The sequence below is a fragment of the Dermacentor silvarum genome, chromosome 11 (assembly GCF_013339745.2).
Source record: "Dermacentor silvarum isolate Dsil-2018 chromosome 11, BIME_Dsil_1.4, whole genome shotgun sequence".
NCBI lineage: Eukaryota > Metazoa > Arthropoda > Arachnida > Ixodida > Ixodidae > Dermacentor > Dermacentor silvarum.
Genome location: NC_051164.1, coordinates 66,063,175 through 66,077,388, shown reverse-complemented (window position 1 = coordinate 66,077,388; position 14,214 = coordinate 66,063,175). Strand labels below are relative to the sequence as shown.

Here is a 14,214-nt window from a genome sequence, read left to right as displayed (position 1 = left end):
TGGTCAGTACCATGGGATACATGTGTGACCTTGTAAAAAACTGTACATGCAATGTAGGATGATGATCAACCTTGTAAAAAGGTGGTAAACGTACAATCTCACGGCGAAAGGACAGTCAAGAAAGGAAAAGATTAAATTTCATAAAAGCGGTGCTCGCGGATCTGTGATAATTAGAAAAGATAAAACGAACAGCGTTATCTTTAACAAGTTCTGAGGAAGTAATTAGATTATCATGTCTGGGATTCCACACGGATGTAGCACAATTCTAATTTAGGCCGTGTTAAAGTTGTATGCAATAGGTATTTTAGATCAGATGGAGCTCTATAACAGTTACGGTGCAGATACAATACCATGCGTTTGTCGTTTTAATGACGTACTCGGTGAGAACTGACCATGATAGTTTTCTGGTTATCATCATCATCATCACCGGCCTATATTTTATGTCCACTGCAAGGCGAAGGCCTCTCCCTGCGATCTCCAATTACCCCTGTCTTGCACTAGCGTATTCCAACTTGCGCCAATAAATTTCCTAACTTCATCACCCCATCTGGTTTTCTGCCGACCTCGACTGCGCTTCCCTTCTCTTAGTATCCATTCTGTAACCCTAATGGTCCACCGGTTATCCATCCGACGCATTACATGGCCTGCTCAGCTCCATTTCTTCCTGAGGTATTAAAGTGCCAAACAGAGGACACAAGAAGAGACATGGACTTATTGTGTCGTCTGTTTCGCGCTTTAATACCTCAGTAACATGCACCAACTAGTCCAACAAAAAGTTCTCCATTTCTTCCGCTTAATGTCAGCTAGAATATCAGCTATCCCTGTATGTTCCCTGATCCACACCACTCTCTTCCTGTCTCTTAATGTTACCCGCCGTGGTTGCTCAGTGGCTATGGTGTTGGGCTGCTGAGCACGAGGTTGCGGGATCGAATCCCGGCCACGGCGGCCGCATTTCGATGGGGGCGAAATGCGAAAACACCCGTGTACTTAGATTTAGGTGCACGTTAAATAACCCCAGGTGGTCCAAATTTGCGGAGTCCCTCACTACGGCGTGCCTCATAATCAGAACTGGTTTTCGCACGTAAAACCCCATAATTTAATTTTTACTGTCTCTTAATGTTAGTCCTAAGATTTTTCGTTCCATCGCTCTTTCTGCGGTCCTTAACTTGACTCGAGCTTCTTTGTTACCTCCAAGTTTCTGCCCCATATGTTAACACCGGTAGAATGCAATGATTGTACACTTTTCTTTTCAACGACAGTGGTAAGCTCCCAGTCCGGATTTGGTAATGCCTGCCGTATGCACTCAGACCCAATTTTATTCTTCTGTAAATTTCTTTCTCACGATGAGGGTCCCCTGTGAGTAATTGCCCTATATAAAAGTACTCCTTTACAGACTCTACAGGCTGACTGGCGATCCTGAATTCTTGTTCCGTTGCCAGGCTATTGACATTTTCTTTGTCTTCTGCATATTCATCTTCAACCCAATTCTTACACTTTCTCGATTAAGGTCCTTAATCATTTGCTGTAATTCGTCTCCATTGTTGCTGAATACTACAATGTTATCTGCAAACCGAAGGTTGCTGAGATATTTGCCGTTGATCCTCACTCCTAACCCTTCCCAGTCTAAGAGCTTGAATACTTCTAAGTATGCAGTGAATACCATTGGAGAGATTGTCTCTCCTTGCCTGACCCCTTTCTTGATAGGTAACTTTCTACTTTTCTTGTGGATAACCAAGGTAGCTATAGGTTATATAGACACCTAGATATATTGAATAGTTGAGTGTTTCAAAAGGAACGTTATTAAGGCAGTAAACGTTTCGGTGTCGAGTCACATTGGATACAAGTAGTATCTTACATTTGTTACGATTCAGTGCCAATAACCAGGAGTTACACCATTTGGCTATTGAGTTCAAATCAAGTTGTAGTTCGTTAAAATCGGCTTCATTGGTTATTTCACGAAATATAACAATCGTCTGCAAAAACTTGTATGGTGGATGACACTGTAGTCGGAATCATTAATTTGCATGGGAAATAGAAGAGGGTCCAGCACCGAACCTTGAAGTACGCCAGACTGAACGTCACTGAAAGCAGAAATGTATCCATTAGCTACAACAAACTGAGTGCGATCTTTTAAGAAACGCTCAATCTAGTTGAGGAGGATCAGGATCTAGAGTTAGTTTACTTAGTTTCGACAGAAGTTTGTGACAAACCTTGTCAAACGCCTTACAGAAATATAAGAAAACATAGTCGATATAAGAAGAACGATCCAAGATCCTATGTAACTCACCAGTGAAAAAGGTAAGTTGCGTTTCACATGAAAAAAGGGTTTTCAAAAGCCATGCTCGGCTGGGGTGAACAAGGAATTAGACTCAAGGAAATTGGCAAGGCTAGAAATAATTATATGCTCCAGTAGTTTCCCGCCGGTACTATAGTCATGGAAACGGGATGGTAATTAAGAGGCGATTGTCCATTCGTTAGACAGTGAGGATGCATCTAGAGATTGCTGACAAAGCTTTGCAAGTACCATTGAACGAACAACCCTCCTACTTTTTAAGCATTTAGTGTTAGCAGCTGAGTCATACCCGGGAGAGGAATTAATATTCAGAGAATTAATAAACCAGACATTTTAACACTAATTAGAGGCATTTACACGTAGGAATATTCACGTGTGGTGTGCAAAACACTTCAACACGTGTTCGAAATTTTTTTCACCAATGCGCGGTTTAAAACAGTGGCACACTGGTTGGGAGCAATACGGGTATCCGAGGGGTCATCCAAACTAATCTGGTCGCTAGATGGGCAAATGATTCTCCAAACTTTTTAGCACTAATTTTACTATCGATCGAAGAATGCTAGATAAAAAAATATTGTTAGCAAGCTTGAGTGCAGTTACATAGGCATCAATTGCTGTTTCGTATAAGTAGCCTATCTTGATTCAATGGGCTAATTCTTACCCCAGCGGAAAGAACGTTTCGTTTTCTTTTTTTTCTTTTTTATTTATTTTAATTTTCTATGAAACAAGCTTCTGCCCAATAAACTACGGTATAGCTTGGCGGCGGCAATCGAAACGGGGCAGTTTGCGTTCAATTCGTAACGCCGACGGAAAGATCTACTGCGAAGGCGATGGCTCGCGGCCACACTTATTCTGTGAGCTTGTTCTTCCTGCCACCGTGAAATCGCTGCCTCATCTTGAAAACGGACTTTCTGACGGAGAATAACTTATTGATTGACCTCCACCCACTCCTACTTTGTCAAACCAATGACAACCACTGGAAAAAGGTTTAAACAAATAAGCATTCCTATGCCTACCCAACGAGAAAACCCGCCCGCCCGTCCGCCCGCCCGTGCGTCCGTCCGTCCGTCTGTCCTGTAGGACGAATCGCTATGAAGAAATAATGTGTAAAACAGAATACGTTCAAAGCAAATACGTTGCCGGTGGTCAATGAGCAGTCAATGAGTTCATAAGAATGGATGAAGGGCTAGAAGGATCTTATCACGGTTGATAGTTGGACATGGTTGAGCAAGGTACTTAAGAGCGATAAGGGCTTATAATGGTTGGAGCAATTCCGATAAGATTAATAAGCACCGATAAGGTTTGATAAGGGCCAGATCAAGTCCGATAGGGTTGCCAAGGACCGATAAGAGTTGATAAGGGTTCTAAGGACAAATAAAGGTTGATACCGATTGGATCGATTGTGATAAGGTTGATACCGACCGATAAGTGTTCATAAGGCTGGGACTAAGTCGATAAGGTTGCTAATGACCGATAAGGGTTGATAAGGGTCGGATTATAAGGATGATAAGGGTCTTATAAGGTTGATTACGATTGATAAGGGTTGAATGGTTTATACTGGGCGAATCAAGTTTCATAGCATTGATGTTGACTCCGGACTTCGTGGACATGAACAAGTCGTACAATGCTTATGCATACTTAGACAACTCCCAGAGGAGTTTCTGCGTGAATATTAGAGCAAGCAGTGTGAAAGCGGCCCGATTTCATCACCGAGTCTACGCTCGAGATGCGACTCGGTGGTGAGGTCAATTCAAGAACGAGCTGCAATAATCTATTAGCGCACCTACAATCCCATACACGACGGCCCTCCCGTCCTTACAAAAAATTTCATTGCGTTCATGAGTCATGCGCTACATGCTATCGCCAGCGCATTCTCGGGCGGCAGCAGAAACCTGATAACAAATCTTCGTAGAAAAAGCGAATGAAACTGCTTTGACACCCCTATTGTCTATATTCCATTAGAGGTGGTCATAGCGCTAGAATACACGGACAAGAACGAGAGAACAGGATGAGCGCAAACTTTCAACTGAGTGTTTATTTCGAGAAACAACCGTATTTGTAGGCCCGCATACAGAAAAGGCCAAATCATCGCACATTAAAACCAGCCGCATCCAGGAACGCAAATTCATTTGTAGTCAGCGCAACTGAAGGGGAGCTGATGCAGCTATCTCCGGCCCTCGCTATCAGAGTGGCTTCAACAACCTCTCGCGTAACGTTATCTACATTTCTATACAAAACGGAACACTCATTGAACAAGGGTTTGCACCCACAATGACTGCAATGCACAGAAACATGACCATCTCGGTATCGGTTCAATTTTTGTTTGTGTTCTCTTAACCTATCATTCAGGCACCTCCCAGACCGCCCAATGTAAACTTTCCCGCACGATAACGGAAGGCGATACACAACATTCTTTACGCACGACACAAAAGGGGTTTGATGATTCTTTTTACAACCTCGGCATTTCTTGGCAAACGGATCAGTGGCACTGCATAAGCTAACTTCTTACGTTTTATTTACAACCAACCTACGTTGAATGCGATGGAATGCGATTGAATGTGATTCAAAAGAGAGGCGTTTGCAGTGGATCGTATCTGGCACCCATACTCAGTGATATATTCCTGGCCCATTACGACAAAGTTATAGAAACTTGTATGTCCGCTTTGAAGACCACCAAAGTTTTTAGATATGTCTGTGATTACCTAGTTCTGTTTAATTCCACTCAATCTGTAAATGATGCAGTTAACATTTTGTCTCGATGTCTTGACAATCTGGAGATAACACATGAACTACCAATCAATAATTCCATCCAGTTTTTATACTTAAGCATTTTTCTGTTCGATCATCATATTTGTTGGGAATATCATCCTCGTGACAATAAGATGCTGCTTCCGCATCATTCATCACATTCTAAGCTGGTGAAACGATCAATCGCTAATCTGTGTCTTGACAACGCGTTCCGCAAATCATGCCCCCATAAAATGTCTAGCAGCTTTGACATACAAAAAGAACGTCCATTGGACGCAGGATACCCTAACCATGTACTTATATCAGTAGCAGAAAGTGCGTTAAGGAAGCTAAAGAAACAGAATGGCACGCACGTGAGCAGTAGTGACAACATGAAAAAGGTTGTTGTGCCATATATGCATAACGTATCACACGCTCTAAAGAAGATTGGACGAAAGGTTGAAGTACATGTAATATTTTCCGCTCCGCAGAAATTGCTTAGCTTATGCAGTGCCACTGATCCGTTTGCCAAGAAATGCCGAGGTTGTAAAAAGAATCATCAAACCCCTTTTGTGTCGTGCGTAAAGAATGTTGTGTATCGCCTTCCGTTATCGTGCGGGAAAGTTTACATTGGGCGGTCTGGGGGGTGCCTGAATGATAGGTTAAGAGAACACAAACAAAAATTGAACCGATACCGAGATGGTCATGTTTCTGTGCATTGCAGTCATTGTGGGTGCAAACCCTTGTTCAATGAGTGTTCCGTTTTGTATAGAAATGTAGATAACGTTACGCGAGAGGTTGTTGAAGCCACTCTGATAGCGAGGGCCGGTGATAGCTTCATCAGCTCCCCTTCAGTTGCGCTGACTAGAAATGAATTTGCGTTCCTGGATGCGGCTGGTTTTAATGTGCGATGATTGGGCCTTTTCTGTATGCGGGCCTACAAATACGGTTGTTTCTCGAAATAAACACTCAGTTGAAAGTTAGCGCTTGTCCTGTTCTCTCGTTCTTCCCCGTGTCTTCTAGTGCTATGACCACCTCTGATGTATCTAACCAACTAGCCCAAAAAGCCATACTTGTAGACTATATTCCACGTATTCCATGCATTTCAGCGGCGCACATCTATTTTTTGCTCGTGTTCGTGCTCAGTTCTTGCATGTTCTTGCTTATTGGTAAGTATAGAAAGCTGATAGGTACATCAAGTTTCTTGGCTCAAAAGTGACTTAGACTATGCTGCGCCAGCTACAAGGTGTTAGAAAATCTGGTGCAAAAGCAGCTAAAGCTGCATTGCTCTAGAGTTTATGTAAAAAGCCGGTTTCATCGAAAAATCTGAGCAAATCAGCCAAGTGGCACCAGTGGGTCTTCTCCTAAAATTAAAACAGGATGTAAAGGTATTTAAAGGTATATAATTTGTGCAAATGTCTTCGCCTCTGTGTTTGAATCTGTCTACATGGGGTTAAAAAGCGCTCACAGTTAACGGTTCATGGCACTTCTCACATATTAGTTGTTCTTCCGCAGTCGACAGGCCCGGATGATCTTACGCGAGCCATCTGGCTTGGCGCAGGTAGTGCACGAAAATCAGAGGCGAGCGTCGAATGGGGTAGCTCGAACGACTACGCTGGTAACGCGAACATGAGAATATACGCAGCGGCTCAAGTTGGTAGGCACCATCAGCCCCGCGGCGTAGGAGGCTAGATAGATAGATACACTCAAATTGACTGAAGTTGGCAAAAGATGCTTCACATTGCAAAGGTTTACCAAGTGTGGATGCTGAACAAGATGCGACCTGCGTTAAATACGACTCGAATAAGATACGAAATGAGTGAGTAATGAACATGAAAAAGAGACACAAAAAGACATATTAGAGAGATATAATCGAAATTTAATCGTCGAGTCATTGTAACAATCATGTACGTCGACCTTCTCGTCTTTAGCGTCAACATTTTGTTGACCCTTACATTTTGTTACCTCGCTCCGCATCTGCTTGGACTCTCTCCACCGTAAACCAGGGTAAGCTCCAGGCTGCTGGAGCCGCACTGCCTCCTGGGAGTCGGGAACCACTTTGAAACACCGTATTGTCGGCTTGTGCTGGCGTCTCTGGTTTTCGCGGAGCCCGCTTCTATGATTATGTCCGTTGCGTCAGTGGTTATTACCAAGAATGCACTGTTACATAACTACTTTGTTTGACAAGGTGCCATTTTCCATCCATAAAGCGACACAACGTAACAGACAGTACTGAGTTGACAGCTAGTGGTCTGTTTGGTCTGTTCTCTTGTGTTGTATTGTCTAGGCAATGGAACTAGATGCACCTGGTTATCTGCTCGTGGCACGAGCGGTACAATGGTGGTGCTGTCGTCCACGCACTGGGGCGTGCTTGCTAACTATTTTGAGCTCTTCGCCAAAGTGGGCCTTTTTTCATATAAGAAAGTAATGCGCATTTGTTCACCATAATCCCTCATTAGCATGTCTTGGAAATCAGCACCGTATGTTCCGGCTTCAGACATTTGCTTTTGTTGTACAGGTGGCCCAGCATATATTCCACAGCAATTGGCTCATTTCCGTCAAGGCCAAGGAGAGGCACGACCGCGCCACGGCTTGCTTCGAGCCAGACTTCCCGGGATACTCGCTGACACGGTGAGCGATAGAACAGTGGGGACGCTTTTCTGTTCGTTACGGCACTATCATATTCGATTGAACGCCCGTCAACCACCGAGTTCAGCGCAATTTCCAGATTGGTTTGTACGTGCGGGAGTTCATAGGTGACGGTCATTTCCTGCGTGCATTCATTGTTGTACCCTGGTGTTCGGGTGCCACGTACAAAGTAAACTATTGTGCACGAAAAGAAAAAAAAAGGGGGGGGGGGTGTCTTGATGACATGCTTTGATGCTATGGTTGGACTTAGAGAGGAGGAACACCGGAAAAAGTAATCCGGTTTGGGAAGATGGAAGGGGGATAGTGGGAAGGAGATGGGGTTTTAGGAGGTGGTGAGGATGTGCTGTTCTACCCTGGCGGCGGCTGCTTACGGCGCGGCCGCGCGAGCGCCGTATCTTGAAAGCAATCTGCGACGTGGAAAAAGTTCGCGCACGTGCGGACCACATCTTCAAAACAATCTGCGATGTGGACAAAGTGCAACTAGTCTCGGTAGCTTCGTATGCGCTGTGGTTTCGGCGCTTAGCTCGTGTTGAAGCGAGAGACGGCACGAAGGTCAATTCGCTCGCTGCTGTAGCCGCGCCTCCTCACTCCAGCGTTTTTGACACTGAGTTTCTGCGATCATCGACCGAGATGTGTTCATTTACCTATGCAAGTGTTACACCGTGCTCGTTACTTTGTTAGTCAGCGAATGTTTAGAAGTTTATACGGCCGATAAAACTCCTATCCTTAGTTCGTATAGTTGTCTACTACTTTGCTATCGCAATCGATGCTTCGCCTTTCGGGCGAAACTGCGACATTATTGTATTTGTTTCTTATTGCTATATGTATACGCTGTGCTACAGATCACTTGCTAGACTTCTATTTAATGTCTTTGGGAACACAATTATGTAAATCACTTTGCAAATCCTATGATATACCCAAGAATTTGGGACATTTCCCCATAGGCGTTCTGTCGAACTTCACGGCCACGCACTAGCTTAAGTGAATGTGCTAAATGTTTATGAAATTATATTTCAAAATATCTACTGAGTGTCAAAAAACAGCGCCGACAGGGCACTCCCTTCTAACAACATATATTTACGGCATTTACTTGTAATATTCGTGGAGCGGTAAAGTCGTGTTTTCGCAAGGAATGAGCGGTGAAACCACACGACAGGAGAAAGTCGTTTTGCTACCTCCTGGCAGAGGGCCGTTGACTTCAAGGAGAGACGCCGAATTTAAACCACAAAGCGATTCATTACAGCTGGGATTGGAATTTTGCCCATTCAGTTACGCTGGTGCATTGCCGTGGAGTTACGCAGAATGCCGAAGGGATAATGTCCAAAATTCTTGTCCGTGTTTGTGGCACTGTTTCTCCACATTGCGGAATCACACCAACTAGCCCAGCTATCAGTCATTACGTCACCTTTACCGTGTTTCGGGCACCGCCTTCCCTTTCGGCGCATACAACCCTCAAAAGCCTTCGAGGTTTGTGTGTTACCTGGCGGGAATCGTCGCTGAGGCGTACATCTGGGTAACACCTATTGTGACGCCTTTCTGACATACTGCGCCCCGTTTTCAGCGAGGACATGGCCTCGCTCACGCTCCTGGAGCCGACGCGACGCGCCTTTCTCGCGTCCAACACCTCGGTGCCTGGCGTCACGAGCGCCGAGCTGCGGCTTCCTGGTCTCGAGATGCTCCAGGGCGAGCAGATATTCTTCACGGTGCTGTGCTTCACTCTGTGCGGCAGCATGGTGGCCGACGCAGATTCATCCGGCCGGGCGGCCAGCGGAGAGAATCGCTGCAACGTCCCGCTCATGCACAGCACGCATTTTGCAGCCGCCTTCAAATGTCCTCCGGGATCTCCGATGAATCCCGAGTTCAAATGCACTTTCTGGTAATATAATTCGGTCAGATTGATATAATTATAACAATAATAATAATATAACTCACTCAATCAATTAACCGTACATTATAGTGCTCAGCAACAGTTCAGCCTTTGTGCTGGCACACTCGCGGAGTAATACAAAAGACAGAATGTGCAGAAAAAAAATGTGCTATACAAAGTAAGGAGCCGTGCGTGAAAGTGAGTTAATCACACAACATGATCATTTACACTTGTACCGAACACAGGGAATAAATTCTGTAATATGACCATATAGACAAAATATTTATTACGTGTTTTCTGAAATAGAGCCATTGCACATTTCATATCCCAGCCACTCCACGCAGACAATGCGGAATGCTGCCTGTAACACATTTGTGGCATGGGACATTGTACATTATGGCAAGGAGCCTTGGGAAATGTACAGCGCCATGTTGTCAAAGAACATACCTTGTATAGGAAAAAGAAGTCTGATTTAGAATGTCGTGATTTTAGAGGTGCGAGTTGATGTACATTGAGGTACAGCAATCAATCAATCAAATGTTGATTACAGTGCCCACAAACAGCTACGGAGCCTCCGTAGTGGTGCAGTCAAAAAGTAATATGCGAAACAAAATATTCAGAGAAGACAAGTCTCGTAGACAAAATGTGAGATAGGGAAACAGAAAACGAGGAGGTGGGCGTAAAAATCATACAACATGATTATCTACTATACAGGGTGCCCCAACTATCATGCAACAAGATTTAAAAATATGCAAATGCCACGTAGCTGGACAGAACCAAGGTAATGTTCGCCGTCACTTGGAGGTACTCAGATTATTTTTAGCATTCCGCCTAATTATGTATTTAGTCTTAATTAATCATTCACCTTCTCAAATATTATAAAAAGCGGCTATGAGAAAATTGTAGAGTAACATAAAGAGCTCCCGATACAGCTTTCTGTTGCTGACTACGTGCTACATAAAGGTGTTTTTCCGAGTGGGAAAGAAGCAAAATTGGCGCAAAATTGGCAACACGCAAAATTGGCACGCGACTGGCCGCTCGACGCAATTTGCGTGTACTCGCGCACTCGGAAAACTTTCACACTCGGAAAAACACCTTTACGTAGCACGTATTGAGCAACAGAAAGCTGTATCGGGAGGTTTTGAGGAGCAGAAGGTGTGATTAATTACGTCTTGATTTTAGAGGTTTGATTTGAGGTATATTTGAGAGGGCTAGACTATATATGGTCGCTAAAACGGCAAGGCGGTACTTGAATAAAGATATCAGTTTAATTCTCAACTTCGTTGGCATGTTCACTCAGGTCAGACTTATATTTGCACGTTCCGCCCCAAACTCTAGTCTAGTAGGGGAAGGCACACGGTAGAATATAAGTTCAGAAAAGCAACAGTGGGCGGAAGTCATGCGATATACGGCAAGGGCATATTTAACGTTTGAAGAGATACTTAGGTTTTGTCTAAGTACGCACCAAGATCTAATGATGATGATGATGATGATGATGATGATGATGATGATGATGATGATGATGATGATGTAGTTTATTCGAATAGTCGCGATACAAAAATGTCGGCCTGCCAAAGGCAAGGGTTTGGTTTGAGTGGCAATGCCAGGCAGCTGACGCAGCCCAAGCACGTAAGTCATACGCACATGTAATTGTACATAACACAGCACAATCCACAACAATTTACAAGTTACAATAGTGCTGGCACTATTTTAATGCAGGGACTATTTTCACACATATTAGAAGAGATGCACAAGTTAGCACACATGCAGACGAGACCCGCGCTCGCCCCTTTAATTTTATTTATTTATTAATACTGCGATATTGTTGCCAAGATTTTTGCGGGATAGATTTCATGTACAGCATACATTATGCAGATACACAAACACATGGACAGCTAATAAAATAAAAAATACGCTTACGAGATATTTCGCAACATACAGAGTAAAAATGACAGACATGAGCAACATTAATTAATTAGTACTTCTTTGTGTATGTGTGATAACTGACACCTGTCTTCTGATAGCGATCTTTCTCCAAGTAACCCAACAAGTACTACTCGAACTGACCCACGTACGTCCACTGCTGTCTGCTTTTTGTTTTCTTGTTTTCATAATGAGTGCCGTCGTGTAACGTAGCTATATAACGTGCAAGTCATGATGCACGACATCTAACGTAATGCAAGACAGGAGCCTCTGCAACTAGTACTACATGGCCACGTATTCGTCTTAGTGTGCAGAATGTGTTTTTGGCCTCCCTTCGCTCATATTTCTCCTGTGGACATAAGTTACTTATGACTTCATTGCTGCTTAGCATTTCTTTAGTTGAAATAATTGAATTTTGTCATTTGTTAGCCGTTTCATAGAACACAATTTCAGACTTTAAAACATATGGCCACTTAGCGCAAAAGGGGGAGGGGACAAGGTGAGCGCTGGATAAAGCACTCATGTTGTCGCCTCCTCTTGTTACTTCCATGTTGCGCACGGATATTGTAGCTTGGCTTCAGTTATCTAAGAACATAAAATCTGGCCTTGCTCACCCAATATGGCCTTGCGCAATTTTTTCGCAGAGAAAAAACTGACACTAACAGTCTCACATAAAGCAGGCCATTTTGTTTTGCTATCAGGTAACCTCTGCAAAAAAACAATGAAATGCGCGATAGACAAAAATTTCGTACAAGTATCAAATAAGGTGACCAAATTCAAGCAAGGGGAACTACAATTATCGGAAAATACGCCCGTGTACCGTGCATTGCGCGCAGGTTAAAGAACCCTGGCTGGTGAAAGTTAATTCAGAGTCCCTCACTACGGCTTGCCTCATAATCAGATCGTGGTTTTGGCACGTAAAACACCCTAACTTAACCTAGTTCTTACGGCTTAATAAAGAAGGAATAACGTTTATTTGACTATCACGTCATACATGATAATACTAACGAACACGCGCATCCTTTCGACTGAGAAAGAAGAAACTAACAGGGAAATCATGCAGGCGTTTCATATCAGAAACATGGGTGACGCACGTGTCACCCAGCCTTCCTTCATTTTGTCAGATAACGAATTACCTTCTTGCACAGCAGATGTCGCGATGCCCATTGAAGTTCCTTAACAATTGTGTAGCTTGAGCCTTTTGAAGGGTCGATAGCAATTCTTTTCCCTTTAGTTCTTAATTTTTTTCCCGTGTGTGGTTTTAGTTCCCCCATCAGGGGGCACTTGCACATCAGTGTAAAATTTTTCTGAAATAAACCAGTTGAGAGCTTGCGCTTGAGTCGACTGTTTTTTGTTAGTCCCCGTGTTGTTGCGCAGTTAATATGAATTTGTGCAAGCTCGCCCAGCTGTCAGTACTTACGTCTTTGAAACGATGGCTACGTTTGGCTGTTTCTGATTTCCAAACTATGACACATACAAACAATGGGGGACTGGCCAAGAAGTGTCCGGTACATTTAAAATATACAAGAAATAATAGATAAATACAACCCTACATCAGATTTGTCACATTGCGTAGCATGGGTAATTCAAAGCACATGCGCGCGCCAGTTTCATTTACAGTAACAATGCAGAAATAAGCAAATTTATGACATTTCTTTAGATGCTTCGCGAAAGTCTCGCTTCATAGATTTCAATATGTGCGCTGCATCTGCATATTTTTTCTTCAGTCCATAACTCCCTACCTTAACCAATACGAAAAAGTGTTAGTGAACTGGCACACCCATTAAATATTTTTCCAATTATTGCTTTGGGAACAATGTGTATCTTACCGAAATTTCATCCTACGTTTTTCCATATACAGCAATATCGGTTATGCTTTCACTGCCCTAGTCGTTTAGGTGTCCACACTGGCACTGGTGTCCGTTGCTGAAATCCCGAAATGTTTTACGAAAGTATTATTAAAAAGTACAGAGGTAAGAAAAATTGCGCAGTGCCCCGCCAGGATTTGCATTTAGGTCCTGCAGATTGCAAGACGGAAGGGGATTATTTACCCCTCAGCCCCCGACTTTTTTATTATTGAATTGCCTGTTTAAGTTATCAGAATATATCCACAGACAATGAGAAAAGCCATGCCACCGACGCTAAGGTTAATATGGCGAACCAAACTTTTTTAGGTTAGCGCGTTGATCCGGCATTCAATGAGTTCTGATGCTGCAGGGGAGAACCAATCCGTGCCTGGAGAGCGTGCGGTCGTCCGAATAGCAGCTGTGATAAACTGACACCACGCTGTGCGGCTTACCTATAAACCAGCGTCAATGCGATAACTTAAGCGAAGTCAGTAGTAATATCTGAAAGGCAGGATAGGAAAGATGAGGAAAGATTACTAGTTTATCCACATATTATACGAGCGCGCAGTGCCACCTCCAGAATTAATTATGACAATTCTTATCGGCAGGAAATTTCTCCGCACTCACCTGCGAGAAATTTACTCCAGCTAATACTACATGAAAGAAGGCAAGACTGATATTCTGCATGATATTGTGCCGTTGCTGATTCGACACACGAAAGAACATGAGCATGGCAAGCTACGATTGGCTGGCACGCTGTGATTGGCTGACACTTCGCAGCTGACCAGCACCGAGCTGAATTAACTTAAACGAAGTCAGAGGTAAGAAGTGAGAGGCAGAATAGGGAATCAAAGGAAGAAAAAATCCATGTATTTCCACTTCACCACCGCGTGCGCTAAGCGATTACA

General features: G+C 43.6%; 1 protein-coding gene across 1 annotated transcript; it reads left to right on the top strand.

Moving 5' to 3' along the window:
- Positions 1 to 7,357: 7,357 nt before the first annotated feature.
- On the top strand, positions 7,358 to 9,771 carry LOC119432630 (neprilysin-1-like). The gene is made up of 3 exons (XM_037699790.2): positions 7,358 to 7,420; positions 7,539 to 7,651; positions 9,231 to 9,771. Exons 1-3 carry the CDS (start codon positions 7,358 to 7,360, stop codon positions 9,547 to 9,549), a joined length of 495 nt encoding a protein of 164 aa, XP_037555718.1. The 3' UTR covers positions 9,550 to 9,771.
- Positions 9,772 to 14,214: the final 4,443 nt, after the last annotated feature.

Bases quoted from the DNA above. Each gene is read 5' to 3' on its own strand.
- LOC119432630 (XM_037699790.2), top strand. From the start codon at position 7,358: ATGGTGGTGCTGTCGTCCACGCACTGGGGCGTGCTTGCTAACTATTTT. The intron at 7,421-7,538 runs GTGGGCCTTTTT...TTTGTTGTACAG, and splicing joins ATTTTGAGCTCTTCGCCAAA to GTGGCCCAGCATATATTCCA. The intron at 7,652-9,230 runs GTGAGCGATAGA...CCCCGTTTTCAG, and splicing joins CCGGGATACTCGCTGACACG to CGAGGACATGGCCTCGCTCA.